At 35.5% G+C, this 23,301-nt stretch overlaps 4 protein-coding genes and 1 long non-coding RNA gene across 8 annotated transcripts; 3 read left to right on the top strand and 2 right to left on the bottom strand.

Moving 5' to 3' along the window:
- The first annotated feature begins 562 nt into the window (after positions 1-562).
- Positions 563-3,783, top strand: LOC104718985 (uncharacterized). Of its 2 annotated transcripts, none has more exons than XM_010436815.3 (6): positions 563-1,284; positions 1,503-1,668; positions 2,136-2,312; positions 2,394-2,477; positions 2,947-3,028; positions 3,108-3,783. In XM_010436815.3, exons 1-6 carry the CDS (start codon positions 929-931, stop codon positions 3,530-3,532), a joined length of 1,290 nt encoding a protein of 429 aa, XP_010435117.2. In that variant the 5' UTR covers positions 563-928; the 3' UTR covers positions 3,533-3,783. The 2 variants fall into 2 exon arrangements, with proteins under 2 accessions (XP_010435117.2, XP_087324425.1); XM_087468299.1 differs by having other exon boundaries at positions 697-1,290; positions 1,509-1,668.
- Positions 3,645-8,045, bottom strand: LOC104718984 (CRM-domain containing factor CFM3B, chloroplastic). Of its 2 annotated transcripts, none has more exons than XR_015568122.1 (9): positions 6,714-7,756; positions 6,095-6,578; positions 5,888-6,018; positions 5,311-5,766; positions 5,038-5,194; positions 4,646-4,938; positions 4,433-4,492; positions 4,233-4,328; positions 3,645-4,130 (listed from the first exon to the last, which is right to left on the bottom strand). XR_015568122.1 is itself a non-coding variant. In XM_010436813.3 (9 exons), the coding sequence occupies exons 1-9, from the start codon at positions 7,572-7,574 to the stop codon at positions 3,897-3,899; spliced, it is 2,763 nt and encodes a 920-aa protein (XP_010435115.1). In that variant the 5' UTR covers positions 7,575-8,045; the 3' UTR covers positions 3,645-3,896. The 2 variants fall into 2 exon arrangements, 1 of the variants encoding a protein (XP_010435115.1); XM_010436813.3 differs by having other exon boundaries at positions 5,311-5,757; positions 6,714-8,045.
- On the top strand, positions 7,893-9,833 carry LOC104718983 (DNA-directed RNA polymerase subunit 7-like protein). Of its 2 annotated transcripts, none has more exons than XM_010436811.3 (2): positions 7,893-8,048; positions 9,015-9,833. In XM_010436811.3, the coding sequence occupies exons 1-2, from the start codon at positions 7,935-7,937 to the stop codon at positions 9,612-9,614; spliced, it is 714 nt and encodes a 237-aa protein (XP_010435113.1). In that variant the 5' UTR covers positions 7,893-7,934; the 3' UTR covers positions 9,615-9,833. The 2 variants fall into 2 exon arrangements, with proteins under 2 accessions (XP_010435113.1, XP_010435114.1); XM_010436812.3 differs by having other exon boundaries at positions 7,911-8,048; positions 8,990-9,833.
- Positions 9,834-13,573: 3,740 nt separating this feature from the next.
- LOC104718981 (nuclear transcription factor Y subunit B-3) lies at positions 13,574-14,526 on the top strand. Its single transcript, XM_010436810.3, has one exon. The coding sequence runs from the start codon at positions 13,966-13,968 to the stop codon at positions 14,443-14,445; it is 480 nt and encodes a 159-aa protein (XP_010435112.1). The 5' UTR covers positions 13,574-13,965; the 3' UTR covers positions 14,446-14,526.
- A 1,849-nt stretch (positions 14,527-16,375) lies between these two features.
- Positions 16,376-18,626, bottom strand: LOC147936105 (uncharacterized). The gene is made up of 8 exons (XR_015567768.1): positions 18,428-18,626; positions 17,912-17,960; positions 17,773-17,836; positions 17,653-17,695; positions 17,360-17,408; positions 17,226-17,283; positions 17,104-17,148; positions 16,376-16,671 (listed from the first exon to the last, which is right to left on the bottom strand). It is a non-coding gene; the product is annotated as an uncharacterized LOC147936105 (long non-coding RNA).
- Positions 18,627-23,301: the final 4,675 nt, after the last annotated feature.

The following is a 23,301-nucleotide window of genomic DNA, read 5'->3' as shown; positions in this document are numbered from 1 at the left end:
TAACACATCATTTTTTTTAATTTCCAAATCGATAGAAATTCATAACAAAAATCATAAAACCAATAACCCACAAAAACAAAAAAAATTCTATTTGAGAATCAACACAGTGTAAATGGGCCTAAAAAAGGCTTACACCACCACCTAAGTGTGAAACATTAGATGGCTAAAAGCTACAGGCCGAACCACTGTATAAGAGGCATATAATTACCCCAACATCCCAGCAACACACGTGAATCACTCTGCTAACTTATCTCTCTCTTATCCACTTTTTTTCTTTACCTTTCTTTTCTACACGCTCCCTTATCCCCGCGTCTCTCTCACCTCCTCAATCCTCATGTAGCTGCTATATTCTCAGTAAAAAAAATTCCTCAAAATCTTCTTTTCTTTGCTAATAATCCGTTCAACAAAATCTTTACCCTTCTATAATCTATAACATTCATTACTAATTAGGCTCTTAAATCTTATCCTAATGAGTAAATGACCCATTAGTATTTGACAAAACGTTGCTTCTATAATCTAAAACCCAACAACAATAATTAATTATTGAGAGTATATTCCTCTCATTACCGAACACAAACGCGCTTAGATCCGACGCGTAGTTAATATATTGTCGGTCAACGAAAGCGCCACGTCATCTCCACCGTGCTGTATCCCCCCTTATCATCTCTTATCACCCGCCAACGTCGTTTCAAGCACAGCAAATATCATTTTTTATTTTTTTTTCCGATTAAAATCACCAAACCCAATTAAAATTAAAAAAAAAAATTATATTATCCCTTTCTTCTCCGTCGTCTTCGTCTTCGTCTTGGATTCTCATGATTCATGTCGTTTAAATTTCTGGCGATCTCAGAATCCCATTTTCCTCCGGGAATCTAACATTTTTTTTCTCATCCAAATTGGATTAAAAAAAAAAAAGAACCCCACCGCCATGGATGATGAGACTTATTCTGATCTGTTGCATTTCTTCAAGAACCCTTCGTTTACAGAAACATTCGTCGACGTCTTGCTATGTGCAGTCCCGATTTGGCTTGCTGTTATGATCGGTTTATTGATCGGATGGTCTTGGCGTCCTAGATGGACCGGATTGATCTATTTAGGGTTTCGTTCTAAGCTTCGGTTTCTTTGGACTGCACCTCCTGGTTTTGGTGCTCGTCGTCTTTGGCTTGCTTTCACCGCTCTCTCTGCTTTCTCCGTTTGTCGCACCATCTGGTCTAGGAACGACAACAGAGCTAATAAATCGTCGGTTGGGTCTGCTTCCCCTGTTGAAGAAACTGATGAATCGGGGTTAGTGTATATGATATTAGCTGAAGCAATATAGATATACAAGTTTGGTTCTCTGTTTTGAAACGTAACGTTTGCTTTTTAATTGAGCTAGATTAAGGTATTTAGTTTGCATTATCTTTTAGTATAGCAATCACATTGGGGAAAAGAAGTGATTTTTTTTTTTTTTTTTTTATGGGTTAATTGATTTTGGTTATAATATGAGGGTATTTGTATTGCAGGGGTAGCAATAATACAACATTGGTGACAGAGGATATTGTGACAGAGAATGATTTAGAGCATCTGCTTCAGCTGCTTGAAGTTGGGAATGCAAATATGGAGTGGCAACCTATGATGGATAAGACTACTCCTAATATGAGCTACCAGGCTTGGCGTCATGAGCCTGAGGTAATCTCACATTTTTAACTCTTTGCTTTGTATCCGTTTTGTTATGGTACTGAATCATGTAGATTAAGGAAATAGCTAACTCATTGAGTAGTAGGCCAGATACTTTGTTGGAAAATTAAACGCTTTAGAGAAATTTGTTTGGCATATGATTCAGAGACCTGCTTTTAGATTATTGGTAATTTATGTGGGAGGTATGTTTCTTTGGGATAGCTATGGACGATCATTTGTTTAATGATCTATCCATTGTGGTTTTTAATAATATTCATTGTGTTTCCTTGTTTAGCTTCGGTTCTTTTGGGCACCATCTGATGCATTGCTGCATTTACTCCTTTGTGTGGCATTTTTATGACCTTTTTTACTTGAAAACTGTTTTCTTGCTCTATAGAATTGGGGAATTTTTAATTACTAGATGTAGAAACATTTTATCTGCTTGTGTTTTTAGCCTGAAAGGTTGTATTGTTTTTCAGTCAGGTCCAGTTATTTATCGCAGTCAAACTGTGTTTGAGGATGCAACTCCAGATATTGTTAGGGATTTCTTCTGGGATGATGAGTTTCGACCTAAATGGGATTTTATGCTTGCCAACTTCAAAACTTTGGAGGAGGACACTCAGACAGGAACAATGATTGTCCAGTGGAGAAAAAAGGTTTCTGGACTATTGATACTTTGGTCATCTTAGTTAGCAACTCCCAGTTTAATTGTCATTACTAATTTCTTTTGTTTGCAGTTTCCCTTTTTCTGTAGTGACCGAGACTATATCATTGGCCGGAGAATATGGGAGTCGGGAAAGAAGTTTTATTGTGTGACAAAGGTAATGTCATACTACGTTAACTTGTTGTTGCCTTCCACGGGTCGATTGCGTGTAGCATTTATCTCTGTAGGAGAAAGAACATCAAAGTTTGGCTTTGAGAATTCTAAATGCGTGGAGATACTTGTCACTTAGTTTCCAGTTCTATCAAGTTTCATTGAATCATCACTAAATCAGTGAAAAACATGGGTCAAATAAAGAAAAATCCAACATCTGTTTCACTTAAACCTCACATTAAGTTTCTATGGTGAAACAATGCTCAAAGCTCAGTACTAAGGCGCTTATCTTCTTTGATATTTCATGGAACATGCTTCTACTTCTCTGGGAGATGCATTTTATGGATATATCAGAGAAGATAAGCGCCTTATCTCTATAATGCATTAGCATAAGGTTATCTTCTTTGTTAGGTTTATCCATCACTAAATGAAGCTCAAATCTTAGAACTATACCTAACATCTGTTCGATATTGTAGGGAGTTCCTTATCCAGCTCTACCAAAGCGTGATAAGCCAAGGCGTGTTGAGCTTTATTTCTCGAGTTGGGTTATCAGAGCAGGTAAGCCTTTTGAAATGCAAGTCTTCTTTGTTAAGCTGGGATAGAATTTGTTTTTTAAGCAAATATAATACAAATGCAGTTGAATCCCGGAAAGGAGATGGACAGCAAACGGCTTGTGAAGTATCCCTAGTCCACTATGAAGATATGGGAATCCCAAAAGATGTAGCAAAGTTAGGTGTCCGTCATGGCATGTGGGGAGCCGTCAAGAAGCTAAACTCTGGTTTACGAGCCTACCAGGCCGCCAGAAAATCAGGCTCACCTCTATCACATATCGCCCAAATGGCAAGGATCACAACAAAATTGAACATGGATTCTGCAGAATCATCTTCAAGAGATGAAGACAGAAGCAGAGCAATGGATTATGCAAGGAGACAACGGGACCATTTGAGAATGGACTGGAAATGGGTCGTTGTAGGAGGTGTCGCATTGGCTTGCGGCCTTCACACCGGCGTCATTGGTAAGGCTTTACTCGCTGGAGCTGGCCAGAGACTGGCTCGTAGGTGAAAAACCTTGTGGATTTCTTACTATATCTTCCCTTGACAGAAAAGAGAAACATATACATATATAACCCAGGGAAATGTATTTTTCTTGCTACTCGTATGAGAAGGGCATGTGGTTTTGATGGTGAACCATGTAGGATAGTATCTTTAAACTTGTGGGTCTAAATTATTTGAGTCCTATCTTGTTACAGAGGAGAGTGAGATGTGTATTTTATAAACTATATAAATCTACATAGCTTCCGAAAGCTTAAAATCTTTGCATGTGACGCACTTAGTATCTTTCACTATTGATCAACATCGAGCAAGTCAAGACTTATCTCACGCATCAATTCACTGCACAATGCACACAATCCGTTCTTTGTTACCGCTTATGGTTGCACATGAAGGTCCTCATTCTGCAGATCTACAAAGGTTGCTTCTGGTGTTGTGGAGGACGCCAAATCATCACCAAACTCAGTGTCTGATTCATCTGAATCCCAGAGTTCATCATCTGAATCAAATTCAATTTCTGTTTCAGATAGTGAACCCTTGGCCTGGATCTCACCTTCACCATCTTCTCCCTCGTCTTTGTATGTATCTAGAAACACGTCATCTTGCTCTCCCTACAATAAACCAAAGAGAACAGGGGAATATGGGACATCAAACTCAAAACAAATGATGGAAATTCAAGAAAATAAAGAGATTATAGGGCAAACATATCATACATCTGTTTCTTCGGTCTCCTCATCAGAAGAATAAGCCATGTCAAGTTTGTCATATAACGCTTCATCTCCCTTCTCTTTTACAAGTTCAACTTGTTCCTGACAAAATGGATTCAGGGTCTTGGGTTAGCAAAACATTGCAGAACAAGAATATGCGTTTGTTGTTTGATTCGTAAATGATATATAGATAATTCAAACCATACAATTTCAGCTCTCAACTTCTCTGACTTCGCCTGTACCGCCTCAATGTGTTTAATAAGAGCCTGTTGAATAGAAAGTATCAAAACAAGGAAGCAAACTAAGTGTTAGTTCTTGAGGTTTATCACCTAATTGGTCACAAAAAGTAGAAATCAATTTTAAGTTTGCAGATTTTGAGATCAACAAACGTTGTTGCATATTTTTTTTTTATCACGAACCTCGCGTTTTTGGAGCTCAACCGAACGTGCTAAAGCTTTTCTCTTTGTCAAGAGGTTTTTAGGCCTCATCATAGAAGGCCGCTTATAGTCTTTTCCTCTATACACGATTATGGCATAACCTTTCGAAATCTTGTCAACAGAAACCAGGATACCTCCACTCTCGGCTTCAAGGGCCATTGCCACTTTCTTCGCACCCTCAAAAGTTTTTGCCTTTACAAGAATCTTGATCAGCTCCCGATATTTCCAGTGCAAATGCATGTTCTCCACAGTCCCATCAAACACCCCTCTTCGACCTGAAGTAATCAATACGAGTTTCTCAGATGAGTCCATATCCCAATGAGCACAGGTCAAACATACTTAACTACACAACACATCCGAAAAAGATGGTTTACCAAGAAGTAAGAAAGCTTTCATCTTCAATCCGAGCTTTTGGAACATAAATCTCTCTTCCTCAGTTATGCCCTCAAGGTCTGTTCTCTGCTCGGCTGGCTTCAGAGATTCCTCCACCTTAGCTAAAGCCCGTTCAGCTTTCAGCAACTTTTTCTCAGCCTAGAAAAGTTCATTTAAAATTTAATAACCAGTTTAATTCCAGGAGAAATCTCTTAACTCAGTATGTGAAACATAGCTTGACAGGTAGGAAGTACAGGGTCAAGTCAGGAACTCACAAAAGCAAGTTTCCTTTCCAACTTCCTGACAAGTTTTGCAGATCTCAATTTCTCAACCTCTTGTTTCATTTCCTCCAGATGATCATCGTTATCCAGATTCTTTCCCCACTTACCAGTTGCATCAAGAGTTTCTCCAAGAGTGCCGGCAAAAACAAGGTTTTGATTAACTTTAGTACTGGGGACAACCAGAGCCGATGATGCTCTTAGTCGTGCCAGTTCCTCTTCGTCTTGCAAAGTCCTATCAAGGTTTTGATTAGCTTTATTAGTTGGGACAACCAGAGCCGATGATGCTCTTAGACGTGCTTGTTCCTCTTCGTCTTGCAAAGTCCTTACAAGCCTCTCCTTCTCCATTAATGCTTCAGCTACATCTAGTGACAAAAAGTTCTTTCCTCTGTAGAAAACCAAGAAGTCTTTGTTCCTAGAGAGCAGCATACCTCCCGTCAATCTCTGCAGTCACTTACCAAGGTCATGATATCAAACAGTTAGCATCAAATATGGACACCTTCTAATTTGTTCTAAAAACATCTACATTAATATAATAACAATTACATGTGATTCGGTTCTGAATCCTTATTACCTTGATGTCCTCAGCCATTCTCTCACTGGTAGTCAGTTGTACACCACGTTTGAGGGCAACCTTGGCAATCAAACTCTTTTGCCATAACTTAACCATGGCTGTTGCCAACCCTTGCATCTGTCTACTTCGACCTGTACATCAAAAGAAATTCTCACTCTTCAAAGACTTTATTAGGTTCTACAAAAAGTCATAAAGGAAATCCAATACCTAAAGCAAAGTGTGGAGGAAGAACTGTAGCAAGTCTTCTTAAAGCGGTTGCCTCCTTTGTTCCCAAAGTTGATCTCACTCCATAAGGAAGTACTCTGAAAGGAGGTTCGTAACCAGGAACGATCCCTGGAAGCAAATCAGCATCAACAGGTAATGGATAACCTCCCTGCCAGTCCGTGTACCGAGGACCAAGACCCTCTAACAGTTCATTTATTTCATCTTCATATTCTACTTCCTGTTGGGATGTTCTGTCATTATTTACCACAATGGTTGTCTCCTTCTCTAGCTGCTGAGGAAGATGCACTTGTTGAACACTATGATCAACTGTACTTGTACTTCTAGGTAACGAAGACGGTGATGCCTCTGTTCTTCTGTATATTTGCTTGTTCAGGTTCCCTGATGCATGCCTGTTGCTGCCACCTTTGTAGTTGTACAAGGCCATAGAAGTCCCTGACCTCCAAATCACCAAACCACCAGTTTTTTTCTGTTACAGTGAAGACATAATTAGTATTACACTAGACCATGAACAAGAAAGGACATAAGAAACAAAGTACTACTTCTCAATTTAAAAACTCCATATATCATTGTACACTGATTGGGGGCTCATAAGAATAAAAACCTCTACTATCTCATGCATCCTTCTCATGTTAAGTGCACTTGATCCTTCAATCTTGAGTCTCACAATCTCTGAGCTCTTCCACTTATCCTGAATTGCATCTACCACAGCCTGAGTAACACCAGCACCCGTAACTCTCATCTTGCTCTTTGTTCGAAACATCACATTCCTCAATCGGTTCATCTCTGATTCCGAAAGAGTCATCTCCGCCAACGAGTACCTACTCACCTTCTTAGCTGTCCATTCTCCATTTACCAACTCCTTCTCATCCTTAGAACTAACCTTCTCCCAAGGAAACCTAACTTCATCATTCCCTTTAAATACACCAAATGGTGATTCCTCCGAGAATCCACCTCTTTCTTCTCCTTCTCCAACATAAACCCTATCCTCCACTGACTTTTTCTCAATCCTTCTCTCTTGTTCAACTTCCTTATTCTGAAACTGATCATCATCTACAAATCCGTACTCTTTCAATCTCTCCACAATCTTTTCCATTGTACTACTACTCCCACCACCACCAACATCACTACTTGGACTACTATTCTCACCACGCATAAGACCTAAATCCGCAAATCTCTCTTCTTTTCTACGATTCAACACAACCTTTGAAGGTCTATACTGAATCTGCTTCTGTGTTCTACTCCAATTCTCATTCCTACTACCTTCACACGATAATCGTTTAACCTTTTTCATATAAGAGAAACCAAATCTCCTCGAAGTAGCACTGTTATAAGACCTGAGTGAAAGCGATGAACTGGTTCCATGGAACTTGTAGAAGGAGCTTCCCAACGAATCGAATATTTTCGCCGAAGTAGTTGTCGTCGTCGTCGTTGGACAAAAATGGCGACTTGAAGTAATCGCCATTTCTGACACAAAACACTCTCAATTGGGTAACTCGAATAAAATACGATTCCTTAAAGATACAATCAAAAAAGTCTTGAGCTTTGATTCCTTGAGCTAACGATACTACGAAAGCTCTGAGCCTGTGTTATCCATGGCGGGGAAAGATGTTCGAGATGATTATAGGGTTGTTTGGATACTTGGTTTATCTTAACCAGACCAAGAACATAGCTCTTTTAACAAACATGATCCAAAAAGAAGGCGCATAATAGAAATTTATATTTGAGTTTGGCTAACATGCGCCTAATATCAGAAATGAAGAGAGTTCAGTAACGTACGCCTTATGACTGGGTCTATATTTTTTAATCAGTCAAAAACAGATAGATGAGTAGAAATCTCTTTGTTTTGTATGATCAAATTCTTGAGGGTGCTTCTCTCTCTCCCCTTTACGATCTCTTGGATCCTGTCATCTATGTGATATCAACTTTTGATTTCAAGGTTAGATTTTTCTCTTCCTACTACTTAACTTTTTTGCAAAAATTTCGCTTTTTTTTTCTTTTCTTGTTGTTGTTGTTGTTGAAATTGGGACTTGTAATTATTATTATAAAAAGGTTGGATTTTTTGGTTTCGATTTGATATGGGTTCTGTTTATCATTGTTTTTGAAAACTAGAGGGAAAAATTCAAACTTTTTGATATTCACGATGTTGGGTTTCACTGTCAATGAGGTTGTAAATGGTGGAAGCAGCATCGAAGGGTGTGTTTCATTTACTGTTATAACGTTTTTTTTTTAATTGGCATTTATACCTCCGCCAATTTGTTGTCATCAGTCGAAAAGAGATTTCTTTTGAGTTTTGAGATCAGACTGGTACTTATGTTTCTGTAGCTAAGTTAGTGTCGGAATCGTGGATCAATGTCTATTTCTCTGGAAGGTTAAGTGTGGTTTGCTTTGATAAGGGAGAAAGGATTCTTCTTGTATCTCGTTAGGATCACTTCTGATTGTTTGATTTTCTCAGATATTATTGATCCTCTGGTCTTGTTGCTGCAGTTTTAGTGCTTTTTTTTTTTTTGTTTTGTTTAATGTATCTTAGCAGTTCCAATTTTGAGTACTTTGCTTTGAATTTATCTCTTGGTTGATTTATCTGCTCTGATGTAGAATTGAGTAAGCTGATCAGTTAACTCTTAGCAGCTCTAAGTTCTTCTTATGCAAGTACCATATATGGTTAAATCCTCTAAGTTGAACCTATATAGACATCATAAAATTTGGTATCTGCGTTTATGGCCTGCGTTTTTACTGCTTTATAATCTTTATTGAGGGCTTGATGGTTATCATTTACACTTTAGGACTCATTTTCGGTTGTGTTTTTTTTCTATGAATAATGTGTGACCCTTATCTACTTGTGTCTGTGTCTTTTGATATGAATCCTCTTTGAACCTATAGTCTCCTGTGGTTCCTCTGGTGACAGTTGAACCGGATGATTTCAGAAGTAGAAATATCTCGGGACGTCGCTATATTTGCCGACCACTTGAATGGCCAATCGCCTCACCAACAGATTCTATTCAAACTTCTCCAAGATCTTATACACGAGAAAGCATGCAGGGAACACGGATTCTATCTCGGCATCACCGCTCTAAAAAGTATCGGTGACAAGAAGAACAACAACGAAGACAATCATCAAGAACGCACCCTCACATTCCCGGTCTCCTTCACATGCCGCACATTCTTGCCTGCAAGAGGAGATGTCTTGCAAGGGATTGTAAAACAAGTATTGTGGAACGGAGTTTTCATCAGGTCAGGACCACTTAGATACGCATACCTCTCGCTCTTGAAAATGCCGGATTACCATTATGTCCACTCGCAGTCTGAGAACGAGAAATCGTATTTTCAAAAAGATGATCTCTCCAAGATCGCTGTTGGAGTTGTTGTGCGGTTCGTGGTGTTGGCTGTGCGGTTTAAGGAGAGACCACACAAGAGAAGAAACGACTATTATGTTCTCGCGACTTTGGAAGGCTACAGGAAAGTCGGTCCCATCTCTCTTACAGGTTCGGATGAGCCGTACATGTGATTTGTTGTATTACTCCTTAAGTTGAAGTCTTTAGATACTTTTTGGTTCTAGGATAATCTCAGTTTCACTAGGTTGTTTTCTTATTTGTTCTTTCGTATAGGTGAATGAACTCATCTGTTTCTCAAGATAATGTTATAGTCACATGTATGCTTGTGTTGTAATACTCATTGATTCCACTGTTAGCTATCAAATTAAAAGCAGATATGATTAGCTGTTAAAGACATACCCGAAGAGATTCATAAAACTACAAAACTCCAAATGTATTTAGAACCTCAAACTTTATCATTAAGCCACACAGAAACAGAACTATTCCACAAAGTTCCAACAGAGTATATGAGCAATTGGTTGAAGCCAAACCAGATCGACAAGAAATATTTCTAAACCGAACCCACTTGGTTACACTTACATGTACATGTTGAATTGCGTTGGTGGTATCTTCAAACACCATCAAACTCATTGAAAAAGATCATCCTCATCCAAACTTCTCTATAACACCAAACCCCATCTTCAACACCTTAAGAATCAGGGCACATACAGTATTTGTATTCGTCATCACCATGGAGACATCTTCCATCTCCGAATTCATCAGCAGAGTCTGGATACTCTTCTGTGGTGTCGTAAAGCCCATCGAACAAACTCTCAACATCTATGAATTGATCGAGAACCAGCTGCTCTGGTTTGGTGTATCCATCATCCAAGTTTCCTGTAGCCATGATCTGATCCTGTTCTTGAGCTATCTTGTTGAAATGATCTATAGGTAAAGAATCTGATATTGCAAAAGTGGACTGAAGATTTAGGGTTTCGTGTGGAACAAGATCCTGCTTCTTGATGTCGTTGTTCTTCACGTCATCTTGATGATCTCTCTGATTCACAGAGTCCACACGATCACGCAGTTCCTTCAGGTTTCTCAACATTTTAGACATGGAGTCGATCGCACCCCTCAACTCCTCTGGATTTTCCGATTCAGCAAGATCCTCGTCTTCCCACCGTAACCCCCCTAACCCTCCAAGATTATCTTCTTCACGAAGAGAACGCTGATCGTTGAGAAAAGTAGCAACAACACCATCACGGAGGAGTGACCGAATGAGTAGAAAGAGGCGTGAGAGTTGGATGAACAAGGAGTCTTCAAGATCGCCATTTGTGCACCGGAGAGAGGACAAACTTTACAGTAAAGACCAGTACGGCGTTTGGATAAAGCAACGGCTCGTGACTCTTTCTTCTCGATCTTCTTCATCGGAAAATGTAATTTAATGGAAGCAAGATATATATTAGGGAAGCAAGATGCGGACCAAGTAATATGGACTCTAAAGTCTGTTAATGAAGTGAAGCCCAACCCAAAGAATAGTTTAGATATTTATATTACTTCCGTGCAAGCTATTTTCTTATGTGTCTAGAAAAGTTTGCATTATGCGGTATTAGCAATATGTGAAAGCTAATCACTATATATGTATGCCTTAATCTTATGAAACACAACTCAATAAACTATTATATTCTATTTCTATAATATTTGACATGGTATTAAAGCCTATACATGTTGGCCCGTTAATTAATCTTGTTCGGATAGAGGCCCGGTTACCCCATTAATTGATGGTCCAACGGAAGGATCAATTCCATCAAGATAGCTAAAAAAAGCATTATCTCCAAGGGGCGTGATGGATTCTATCAAGATTAATGGCTAAAAGAACCATCATCTCGAGGGGGCGTGTGGAGCAAAGATCTCACATCCGATAGATATGAAGGGACTTGAGTAATATATAGGGTTAGGGCCTCTCCACTCATTGTCAATTGGTTTTGAGTTGGAAGCGCAAGATAAGTCATAATTTAACATGGTATCAGGGCAGGCAATCCTCTGGATCTAAACGTTTTTAAATTCTGTTGTGATACCTTTGTGATCTTAATGATCATGAAAGGTGATGACATTGAAGATGATGGTAACCCAAGGCAAAATCTTCTTTTTCTCTTCCTTTGACATCCAATAAGCTGCAGGAGGCAAGTAAGTTTTCTTTCCCCGTGATTTTGTATGCAAGTGCCTTCATATTCCCATATCTTCCAAGTCTTTTCTTGCCTTCAATCCATATTTAGATTTAGAATTTTGCATCAGAGTGGACAACATAGCGTCAGACACATTCTTCTCCACATGCATGACATCAATGTTGTGACGCACCGGCAAATCCTAACACATTGTAAATAAGATTTTCAGCATTTACTCAAAATTATTTCTTAAACAAATCTAAACCAGTACTAACCTTCGTGTAAGGTAAACTAAATAATATGGACATTTTCTTCCACCTCCATTGATCACTGTCTTCATCATACTCTTCCTCTTCATTAACCTCACCTCGGCACTAGGAAGACCTTTTCCGCTTACGCTTCTTATCTGGAGATGAAACCATCTATGAAAATAACAGAGAGATGCATACCTTGGAAGCCAAGCCCATGCCTTGTCCATATTAGACCAATACGACCCAATCTCCACCACCAATTTATACATACATTATCATAATAACTTTAATGATCAGACACTCACATCATATACAAAATGTATAACAAAAAGGTAGAGAAATATTATCTTACACAAGTCAAAGAACAAGGTAGGAACGGACAAAAATTTTGAAGATTATGAATCAAGAATTTGCAAACAAAAAAACGACATGGATTATCAGAATCATTACAACACAACTCATCTTTAATTGAGCACCTACAAAGCCGTAAATACCTTGTAGTTCTTTTACTGAACAGCTACAGAGTCGCAACTACAGATCCGCAAATCCAACTACAATTCACAATTACAAGTCAACAAAATATCATCAACAACAATCAGACAAAACTGGTTGGTTCTATTTACTAGAGTCTTTGGCCTCTCAACAACAATCAGACAAAACTGAGTCAATTCCAATTCTTTTTATACCAAATTAGCTTCATACAGAATCTAAACGCAGAGCAAAAACACAGATTGAAAGTCGAACACCAAACTCACATAAGAAGAAATCGATTCCAATCATACAAACATCAATCCAAAACCCAATTACTTCAGAAACAACTGAAACAGAGCAAACCCAACACGAAATAAAAACTAAATCGTTTAGAAAAATAAAACCCATACATATTTTTTACCTTATGAATCAAATTCGGCGATTGATATGAGAGGGATTAGACTTAGCGGGATCGATAGTGGAAGAATCAAGCTAATTGGGATCTATGGTGTTTCAGATTTCGACTTTCAGAGATGAAGAGAGACGAGAGAATAGAGACGAGATGGAGAAAAGAAAAACCTAATTAAAAAACCTTTTCTTTTCTTTTTTTAACTCATGTTTTTTTTTTGTCTTTTTCTTTCAATTTTGGAGCCAATGACAAATTTGGTTCCCGGGTTAACCTACAATAACGTTTTAAGTTTACCTATGCTATAATAGAACCAACACTAAGCGCCACTCTAAAATAATTTTCCGCGCACAACCTACCATAGCGTTTACCTTTTGGCAAACGCTATCTATAGTTTCTTTATACTCAATTATAGTATAAAAATAAAAAACGCTATAATGTAATGCTATTAATACCCTTAATTCCTGTAGTGAAGATAATGAGACATGTTATTTTGTTGTAGCCGCGTTAAGTATTTGTATTTGTGTATTATGGTTAAGCTCCCACATATAAGTAAGGTCAGGCCCGGCTCATGGGGGCCGAGAGAGGGGCAAAGGCCAAGGGACTAACCCAAAATTCAGAAAATTTCCTTCTACCAAAGGGGACCAAAAAAAAAAAATTAGTGTGAAAAGAGTCCAAATTTTTTGGTTTACCTAGGGTCCAAAAAGATATTGAGACGGGACTGAGTAAGGTCAGAGAGTTCATTTGGCGTATGCTTTGTGTATTATGATTCTCAGATGCTAGAGAAATCATAGAAATGCGTGTGGTAGTTATGAATTGGTAACATATACTAAACTGATTTAGTTAACTGGTAATTTTTGGGAAATTAATTCTCATAAAACATAAAGTCACTTGCCTTGCAAAAAACTAGAGAAGCCAAAGTGAAATATGTGGCTCTCTCCCTCATTCTTCTTTCTATACCACTCTTCTCAAAGGAGAAAGCATTTTTTTTCCAACAGATGGAAGGTCCACTTGAGATACATATATAACCAAAACTCAAGTTTTTATCAAAAAGCCAAACCGAAATAAACAGAACCGGTTATCAAATCTCTTTTTCTATCCAAATAACATCCACTTGTACTAATCTTATCGACAAACAAACGACCGATAACAGCCCACGTGTCATCACGATACGATTGTTATCCTCTCTGATCCAACGGACCCAAAACATCTATCTCTCTTTCTCCCACCCTTTTTGTCTCCTCGATCTAAGATGGCGGATTCGGACAACGATTCAGGAGGACACAAGGACGGCGGAAATGCTTCGACGCGTGAGCAAGACAGGTTTCTACCGATCGCAAACGTTAGCAGGATCATGAAGAAAGCACTTCCGGCGAACGCAAAAATCTCCAAGGACGCTAAAGAAACGGTTCAAGAGTGTGTATCAGAGTTCATAAGTTTCATCACCGGTGAGGCTTCCGACAAGTGTCAGAGAGAGAAGAGGAAGACGATCAACGGAGATGATCTTCTCTGGGCGATGACTACGCTAGGGTTTGAGGACTACGTGGAACCTCTCAAGATCTATCTGCAAAAGTATAGGGAGGTTGAAGGCGAGAAGACGACTACGGCCGGGAGACAAGGCGATAAGGAAGGTGGAGGAGCTGGTGGAGCTGGAAGTGGAAGCGGAGGAGCTCCGATTTACGGTGGTGGCATGGTGACGATGGGGCATCAATTTTCTCATCATTTTTCTTAATTATTATTTTTTTAATTGTAAAATGATAAAAGCAAACTATCATTTGTATTAATTAAATATATATAAGTTTAACTTTTAGTATATATTTATAAATTTTTAATGTAAGTAGGTATATCAACACCCACTCGCAAAATGATAATATTTAAATTTAACTAGGATTGGGAAGCTTATGGTGGAATTAAGAGGAAACATCAAGTGAGATGGACACACTTAGCCGTCAAGAAAATCGGACTATGCTGCGCTTAGACGTGAGGCCAATTTTCAAATTATTTCTAGACTAAAAATTCACGCAACGCGACAGGGTACTTTTTAAAATAATTTTGTTGCAATATGAGTATGATTGGAAAAGATTTAAAGATTTGATATCTTGCATTTATTCATATTTTTATAATTTTTACTTTATTATATTTATATGTGTATATGTTAATGCGGAAAAAAAATGTGTATATGTTAATAAATATATATGATATATTTCTTTTTAAAATTAAATGTAGTACTTTATAGTAACGAAAACTTATATATTAGTTTACAGTATAAATTGTTCAACTAAACTTATATACATAACTTGTTTGTTTGTTATAATTTCTCACATAATATGAAAACTAAGCTTTATATATATAATAAGATAAGAAAATAATTTCTCATGTACGTATAACTTTTCATGTATTCATAGTTCGCAAATTTTCTTGAAGAAAATCTAATTTTACATTATAAACATAATTATATTGTTCTCTTTCTTAGGTTGCATCATTACGAATTTTATGTTAAAGACCAAGTTTGATATCACAATACTATTGATTTTTTTTTTTGTGTGTGCAAACAATAGCATTGATTTACTTGCAAATTTTCGTCTGGATTTCTCCGTTTCAATCCAAATTTTTTTTTAAGAAAACGGTTTATAGGCAATAATAAGCCTATAAAGTATAAATGGAACTATACAATTTTTTTGTGAAAACGTTTTCATGTATAAAAAGGAAGATACTAAAAGTAGGATAACATAGTAAAAACTAAGCTTACATTTGGAAAACATAAGCTAAGATAAGAGTGATATGGCTACATATAATCATATCAACCTGACCCATGGCCTCCATGGTTTCGACGTCATTTATTGGTTTGTTCCTTCCTGGACTGTTGTCCATTGCATCTCTTGAGCCTTCTTTGATGGATTAGGTTTTAGATAGCCGGCCTCTTTAGCACACTTCGACTACGGTAATGATTTTTTTGCTCCACCATATGGAGCGTCTTAGCGTGTATCACTTCGACTACACTTTCACTTCAACCATGATGGACTTTTTCCGGGGTTCAACCCAAGTGTCAGATCCAACAGGGCCACAACATTTTACGTTGCTACTCTCTTGTTCATGTCATTATCAGTTTATTGCACCTTTAATTCGCGGTTTACTAATTTATTTACAATAAACCGATATGGAATATGATAAATTTTCTTAACTGATATAAGAGAAACTAGGAGAGTTTATCACTCTTGTGTCGGTAAAAACTTTTTTAAAATAATTATTGTCTAAACTTTTTTATGGTCAAATATATCACTAACTCAATTCTTTTATACGCTTATATGGGCAAATATATTTTTAAATAATAGTTTAACTAATTTAACAAACCAAAAAATAAATTAATTATAAGACTAAAAAGGATTCCAACAAAAATGTAAATAGAAAAGAATTAACCAAAAGAAAAGCTATAATTTAATCTTCAATAATAGGGAACGAAAGTAATTTTTCTAATATAAACATAAAGTAACATAGTTAGGAGAGTTACCTGCGAGCATATGTATAAGTCTAATAAAGCTGACTTCTAATGTTGTGATTGAGCGTCTCTATATTGATAGCTTAGTATCCAAGTTAAACCTTCATAATTATCTATAGAAATTTAACATTTTTAAAGATAGAATTTTTCGAGAAAAATATTTACAAAAGATTTTAGTATTTATTTTACATTTTTTATAATTTTAAATGGGATACAATTATTTTTTTTTAACTCTGGATTTATTATTGATTGCAAATTATGAGAACTATTACATATGAATCTATCATGGACAATTCCTTCCGACCCTACTAGATTCACTACATACACTCTTGCTCTCCTGCTCTATGTTCTTGATGGACACCTCTTCCTTTCTCTATGCTCACCTTCAGTTGTATGTAGAATCATGGTGAAGACAATAATTGCGCATCACTGGAGATTGTCTGTAAATTTGTCTCCGTTAATCTGCACAATTAATAAATCGCATTATCTGGGGCTCGAACCTCAGACCTCCTGGTGTAGAAGCATTAATGAACCCTAGGCCAACCACTGGGCCAAGAGGCTTCCACGGATACGATTATTTAAATCCGTTTTTTTTTCTAATTTTCGTTTAAAAAAAATAATTTGTTTTTTTAAAATTTATTTTTAAAAGTGAAAGAAGTATTATTCTTTAAAACTAATCATTTTTATTTTCAATATATATACATTTTTAATTGTTTTATTTGTTCATCCACCTAATTATAATTATCAGAACTTTTTGTCTTATTTAGAGTATTTGTTCCTCTTTTTTGGAGATTTTGGAGATTTGTTATATTATATTATTATTATTCAAAAAAACAGAATTATAATTTAAATTTATTTGTAAATAGAAAGAAATCCAATTTTTTAGAAAATTACCATAAATTTTCCATGAATAGAATCCACCATAATATTTTTCTGCAACTATAACATTAGAAAAAAAAACATTAGCATCAATATTATTTTTAAAAATTAAGGATTCGAGTACCAAAGTTTAATACCTGAATTTCATTATATTCAGTTTTATAGATCTACAATTATGATCATCCATGAATTTACCTGAAAAAAAAAAGATTATGAGTTTATTTCAAATTACTAAAGAATAAAATAAATTATAGAGAACAACAAAACATACATGTTATAAAAGATAGAGAAATTGCTTGATCTTGATTTCCAAACAACCACTACAAAAAGATAGAATGAAAAATTAGAATCCGATGAATCATATAAAAGACAAAGATTATGATTCAAATTAAATTGGACACACATATATATATATATATATTTAACAACTTGGGCACACATATTATATTATTAAAAAATAGAATTATAATTTGTTAGACACACATATTATATTATTTTAAAAAAAAGAATTATAATTTAAATCTACTTGTAAATAGAAAGAAATCCAAGTTTTTAGAAAATTACCATAAATTTTCCATGAATATAATCCACCATAGTTTTTCTGCAACTATAACATTATATAAAAAAAATTAGCATCAAATTTATTTTTAAAAATTAAGGATTCGGGTTAACAAAGATTAATACCTGAATTTCATTATATTCAGTTTTGTAGATCTACAATTATAATCATCCATGAATTTACCTAAAACTAAAGAAAAAAGATTATGAGTTTATTTCAAATTGCCAAAGTATAAAACAAAATATAGAGATCAACACAACATACATGTTTTAAAAGGTTGAGAAATTGATTGATCTTGATTGCCAAACAACCACTACAAAAAGAATAAAAAGAGGGAATGGAAAATTAAAATCTGATGAATCATATAAAAGACCAAAATTATAATCTTGTTATATAAAGTTGGGTTTTAAAAGTTAGCCATCAAATTTATATCAAAGACTTTGACGTGTAAAAGTTAATATTTAATAGGATTAATTTGAGATTACAACAAAAATAAAATATTTTGTTTTAAACAATATTAATAATGTAAAAAGATAATTATAAAAAAACTCAAAAATTAAAAGTTTTTTTTAAAATAATTATAATGAAATTATGTATATTATATTTCAAAAAAACTAAACCTATCATGGTTATATATATTATATTTCATAATACATTTAACTTTCAACAGTTTGATTGTCTATGAGATGCTTATATTAATGCAACATTGTTTTGTCTCATATTATGTAGAACCAGAGGCGGCAACGAAAAGGAAGAAAGGTAAACAAATCATTTTCTTACTTTATAAGGTGAGATTAATTTTATGGGATGCTCATATAGAAATGTTTTTTGTCTCTTGAGATTTTTACGGTAGATCCCTCAGACCTATCTCGATGATCCAAAGAACATACACTTTGAGACGAACGTGAAGAATAAGTTATACGAGCTGAAAGAACTGCAATTTATTATTTTGATTATCTTATTTTTCTTATATTATGTTAATCACTAATTTTAACATTTAACCTTTTATACTTTAATCATTTTTCTGTATAAATTTCTTTTTACTATATAATTATAATAAATAATAATTGTAATTAAGTTGCAATTATTTTTCTTATTAATTGCACATATTTTCTTATTGAAAATACTAATTTAATAGATAACTTTTCTGTTAGAGTTAGTGATATAATAGGTTGTTTTTGGTTTATATACTTTTAAAAAAAATATTAATTCTAATCCTTTTATTTTTAGGATTTTTAATTTTCCTAATAATTATTAAATAAAATTTTCATCAAATATGTTTTTCTATAGAAGCTATATATATATAGTCTTTTGTTTTGTCATGTGGACATATTTTAATAAAACTTTAGTTATTAACTTTTACAAATTATATTGAAGAGTCTTCGTGATTTTAAAAAAATCTTGAGTGATGGAGACAGATTATAAAGGTAACATGTACAAAACAAATTATTCTTACAAATTAAAGTAAGCTTTCATAAAAAAAACATCCTGACAAAAAAAAGAAACATGGAGGAGTCGAGCAAGAATACTCTTGTCCGGTTAGAGAATTACGAGTTCCAAGAATTTCCGTTAGATCGATTTTAGAGAGATCTCGACCGTTGTCAAAAACCTAGTAAAATAATAAATTCGAGAACATGATAATAGTTTAGAGTTTTTTCCTTGTTTTTGAGTTATAAATGTTGGTTAGGGTATGTAGTATTTATAATAGTAGTTATGAACGATGATTTTAGGATTTTGACTAAGACGGTGTATTTTTGACATATTTTTTTATAGAAACCCATTTAGATTTTTTGCCATTTTTTAATGAATTTTGACTTTTAATTCATATATTTTCATAATTAATTTTTGAATAATTTTTAAAATTATAATAAGGATAAAAACGTCCAGAGGATGAATGTGGTGTGTTTCTGCAATCTAAATAGGAGAAAAAACTTGTCTAAAAATTTTTTAAATGCAATTTTCATTAAAGGCAAGAGAGGTCAAATTTTGTAAGATTGACTGTAAGCTCTTTTGAATATTCTTTTAATATATTAGATTATTAAATAATAAAAGAAAAACTATTAAAAAAAAAATCCTTATAATCGAAGAAAAAGGATGCCATAAACATAATGGGGATGAATTGGAATACCCATTAACATGCACATGCTCTTGTTCCCTACTGCTTTCATGGGTCCTGAATTTAATAAATTCTTCCAACATAATTTGAGAACAAAAGAGTAAAATATGTTAGGATGTGAACCTAAGTTTCACCATTAAAAAAAAAATTATAACATATTATGTTTTCCTTGTTTATACAAATTTACTAGTGATAAAGGAATTCAAAGTATTTTTCTTTTATTGTTTTTGTTCAGATGATGGAAAATAACAAACAAAAAATGAAATAAGAAAAAAAATCATTTGAAACAAAATATGATTAAAGCCCTGTTCGTATGTGAGTCTCAGCGACACCTTGTAGCGACTGTAATTATAGTGCAATTTTCTCTTTTAATCATTTCCAGCGACACCTTTTATAATTTCCAGCGACATCTTCCATGAATCAGTGCACCGTGTTTCTACCGCTGGTTTTTCCGGCGACGTATTTAGGCGACACAAGCGTCAATTTTCTTCATCTCTCTCACTATATTTAGTCGTTGGTTTTTAAAATTATTAAAGAATCAGTGTTAATTTGTTTTGTCGTTAGCGACATGTAAAAAGAACAAGGCCTAAAGTATCAAAATACTTTCATACATTCTAATCAAAGCAAATACAAAGGGAGAGATGCACAGATCTCAAAGTTTAAAAGTTTAAAAGGTTACAAAGGTTACAAAGGTGAGCATTCCCCAATACCATAAATGAGTAAATAGGTAACATCCAGGTAGAGCCCATGAGAGCTATGAAACAGTTACTAGGTAGCAGCTTGGAATATGAGAGATCATGCTAGCTCGATTGATCATATTCGAGAAAATCGATGGATAACAAGATAGTCAAGGTCTAGAGACATTGTGAGCCGTAGCGAAGAAACTTACCAGAGTGAGGGGCACTAACATGACCAGCGCATTGGCAAGGGTTCGGTAGACCAAGGTTTGATGGTCAAGGGTATATTACTTTAACATCAATTAGTTGCACCAGGAGTATATACTGGTAGCACCAAGAATAACTTCTATAATAATCAATCCAAGTGATGAAGATGGTTCTGAAGAAAGCTTGTTTTGAAGTCGTCGGATGAAATAGTTAGGTACCAGGGCATAAGATCATTACGCTTCAAGACTTTAACAAAAGACCATACAAGTCAAACTAGAGCCATAGATTGCCAAAGATAACATTAAAATCGTAACAATATAGGTGGGTTCTCTCTTACTTGGTACCCTTGGCCAAAGGGATTAATAGCACCACACAAAGCATGTAGTCGGTTTGACAGGGAGGGAGAAGGTATATGCTTGGTCTCTTTAGTTTCTAGCATCACGAACAAGGTTGAGGTGATGGTATAAGGTTGAAAACTGAAGTCACTAGATGAGATTGGGTTAAGAAAGCCATGAAACTTCAAGCTCGTAGAACCAGAAAACAATGTCACAAGTTGAGCAAAAACCAGGATTCTTATAAGATACTTGTAAAACCAAAGTAGTCTAGATGATTGAAGTTGCATATGGAGTCTTCGGCCAATGAGATCAAACAAAGCAACTAGACAAAACCTATGGAATGACAAAATGATAGATATATCAGACATGGACTTTTGGAAGTTGGGCTTGAACATTTGACTTGCTAATGGACCGATTTCAGGTTCAAGGTCCATCAACAGAAACCCTAGGGTTGTGCTGAGTGGCCAAGGAAGATTGAGTGTGAGGCAGCTGACCAGAGGAGGTGAAGGAAGCTTCTGACTCTCCGCTGGAAGCAGAGCCGACTTTGCCAAGCTCGAACTTTGACATGTGTCTGAGGCGGGAGACCCATAAGAGAAAGAAATCGTGACCCTGAGAAGATTATCCCCAAGCATCGACGTCGTCTTTGCCTGGCAAAGCTCAGGTGATGCTTCAGAAGAGGATTTTTCAGAGGTGTGACAGGTTCCATATCAATATTTGAAAAAGAGTGGAGGCTGTAGATCGCCCGGTACATAAGTTGGCCAAGGATAAGATTGGGTGGAGTTCGCCTGAAACCACCTCCATCTGTTGTAACGCCCCGCGAATCAGAATTTCGGTGCATCGATCGACGCTAAGAGAATGCATCGATCGATGCATATATACAGTTTGTGCTCAGGCTAGTTTTATTTTCTCTGGTTTGTTCAGTTTGATTGATGGAAACCTAGGGTAAATTTTTAGCCACTTTGTCGTTCCTAAAGAGTTAGAAAGAAGATAAAGGTTTCCTGTGAGTTTCTGTGAAATTTGGTGTCTATTTTTGGGAGTTCTAGCCTTTGGAGTGTCGATCTAAGAGTGGTGTTCGTTTGTGAAGCTTGTTGGGGGTGATTCCCGTCGTTTTAGAGTAGGAACTACTTGTTTTAGAGGTGAGTGTGTGACCATGACTTATCTAAGAGATTAGATGTGTGTTTTTGAATGTTGATTGCTTATGTGGTTGTTTGTGAGTGTTTGCCTTGAGTTTGGTGGCATTTGGAGGATGTATTCGGCATCACGAAGCCAAGAGAAGTTGGTGTAGATCGTGCTCGCCAATGCTTCGTGCGACTGCATTGATCGATGCAAGGTGTGCGTCGATCAACGCAAGGTCGCAGAGTTACGCATGTGTTCAGAATTGTCTGGTTTCCTTTTTTCGTGCATGGTTGCTGATATATCATGGTTTTTACGGTTTTTAACCATGATATAAGTGTGTTTTTTGAGTCTTTTTATTTGTTTCTAGGATTGTTTTTGAGTCTTTACAGGTTATTTAGGAATTTGGCACGGAAGGAGCAAAGTGGAGCTATTTGGATGACTTTGGAGCATTTTACAGAAGGAAAACAACTTGGACTCGGATGAGAGTAGCAGCGTTGACCGGCACCGAAGGAGCGTCGGTCGACACCTATGTTTATCCGACGAGAGAAAGAAGAAATTGGAAGTTTTACAATTTTACCCAAAGTTTTCCTAAATCGCAAGACAAGTCCTTAACGTGTTTTAGGACAAATAAATAGTGTTTTTGGGTTTTAGAAAACCTTTAAGTAATTTTCTAGCAGCTTTTTTGAGAGAGAGATATTGAGAGCTTTTGGGAGAGAAGGATCTGAATTCTTTGTAAAGAGAAAATTTCTAAACTCCCTCTTTTTACTTTTAATATCTATTGCATGTTATTCAGAATGATATGTTCTTCATTAAACATGTCTGAGTAATTTGCTTGTTAGGTTTAGGGTTTTTCACAGGGTTTTTATGATTTATTAGATCTGTGATTTTTAGGGTTCTTAATCTTTTATGATCTTCATCTTTGGTTGTTCTTCACAATAGTTCTTGATTGATCACCTAGAATTATTATCTTAGGGAAATTAATTGCTATGAGAATATAATTGTTTTCCTGATTAAAACCATTGATGAACAAAATTACTTTTTACAAAAATATTTGAATTAGTGATTTTGTGAACTTATCTAAACCTGTTTTTAAAGCTGATTTTTAACTTAGAATTTTACAAAGAGATTTGGATTTTCTAGTTTTAAATTAAGATAATAATTGCAGTGAGAACTGAATTATTTTACCAAAAAGTTTAGAGTTCT

The sequence above is a fragment of the Camelina sativa genome, chromosome 10 (assembly GCF_030686135.1).
Source record: "Camelina sativa cultivar CO46 ecotype springtype chromosome 10, ASM3068613v1".
Taxonomy (NCBI): domain Eukaryota; kingdom Viridiplantae; phylum Streptophyta; class Magnoliopsida; order Brassicales; family Brassicaceae; genus Camelina; species Camelina sativa.
This window is presented reverse-complemented; position numbering and strand designations above follow the sequence as displayed.

What these genes read in the sequence shown, in the direction of transcription:
- LOC104718985 (XM_010436815.3), top strand. Translation starts at nt 929, where the DNA reads ATGGATGATGAGACTTATTCTGATCTGTTGCATTTCTTCAAGAACCCT. An exon ending in CTTGGCGTCATGAGCCTGAG is followed by an intron (nt 1,669 to 2,135) that starts GTAATCTCACAT and finishes ATTGTTTTTCAG; the next exon opens with TCAGGTCCAGTTATTTATCG. An exon ending in AGTTTTATTGTGTGACAAAG is followed by an intron (nt 2,478 to 2,946) that starts GTAATGTCATAC and finishes TCGATATTGTAG; the next exon opens with GGAGTTCCTTATCCAGCTCT.
- LOC104718983 (XM_010436811.3), top strand. Translation starts at nt 7,935, where the DNA reads ATGAGTAGAAATCTCTTTGTTTTGTATGATCAAATTCTTGAGGGTGCT. An exon ending in TATCAACTTTTGATTTCAAG is followed by an intron (nt 8,049 to 9,014) that starts GTTAGATTTTTC and finishes CTCTGGTGACAG; the next exon opens with TTGAACCGGATGATTTCAGA.
- LOC104718984 (XM_010436813.3), bottom strand. Translation starts at nt 7,574, where the DNA reads ATGGCGATTACTTCAAGTCGCCATTTTTGTCCAACGACGACGACGACA. An exon ending in TCCTCCACACTTTGCTTTAG is followed by an intron (nt 6,019 to 6,094) that starts GTATTGGATTTC and finishes TTTGATGTACAG; the next exon opens with GTCGAAGTAGACAGATGCAA. An exon ending in GAAAGCTTTCTTACTTCTTG is followed by an intron (nt 4,939 to 5,037) that starts GTAAACCATCTT and finishes TGATTACTTCAG; the next exon opens with GTCGAAGAGGGGTGTTTGAT.
- LOC104718981 (XM_010436810.3), top strand. Translation starts at nt 13,966, where the DNA reads ATGGCGGATTCGGACAACGATTCAGGAGGACACAAGGACGGCGGAAAT.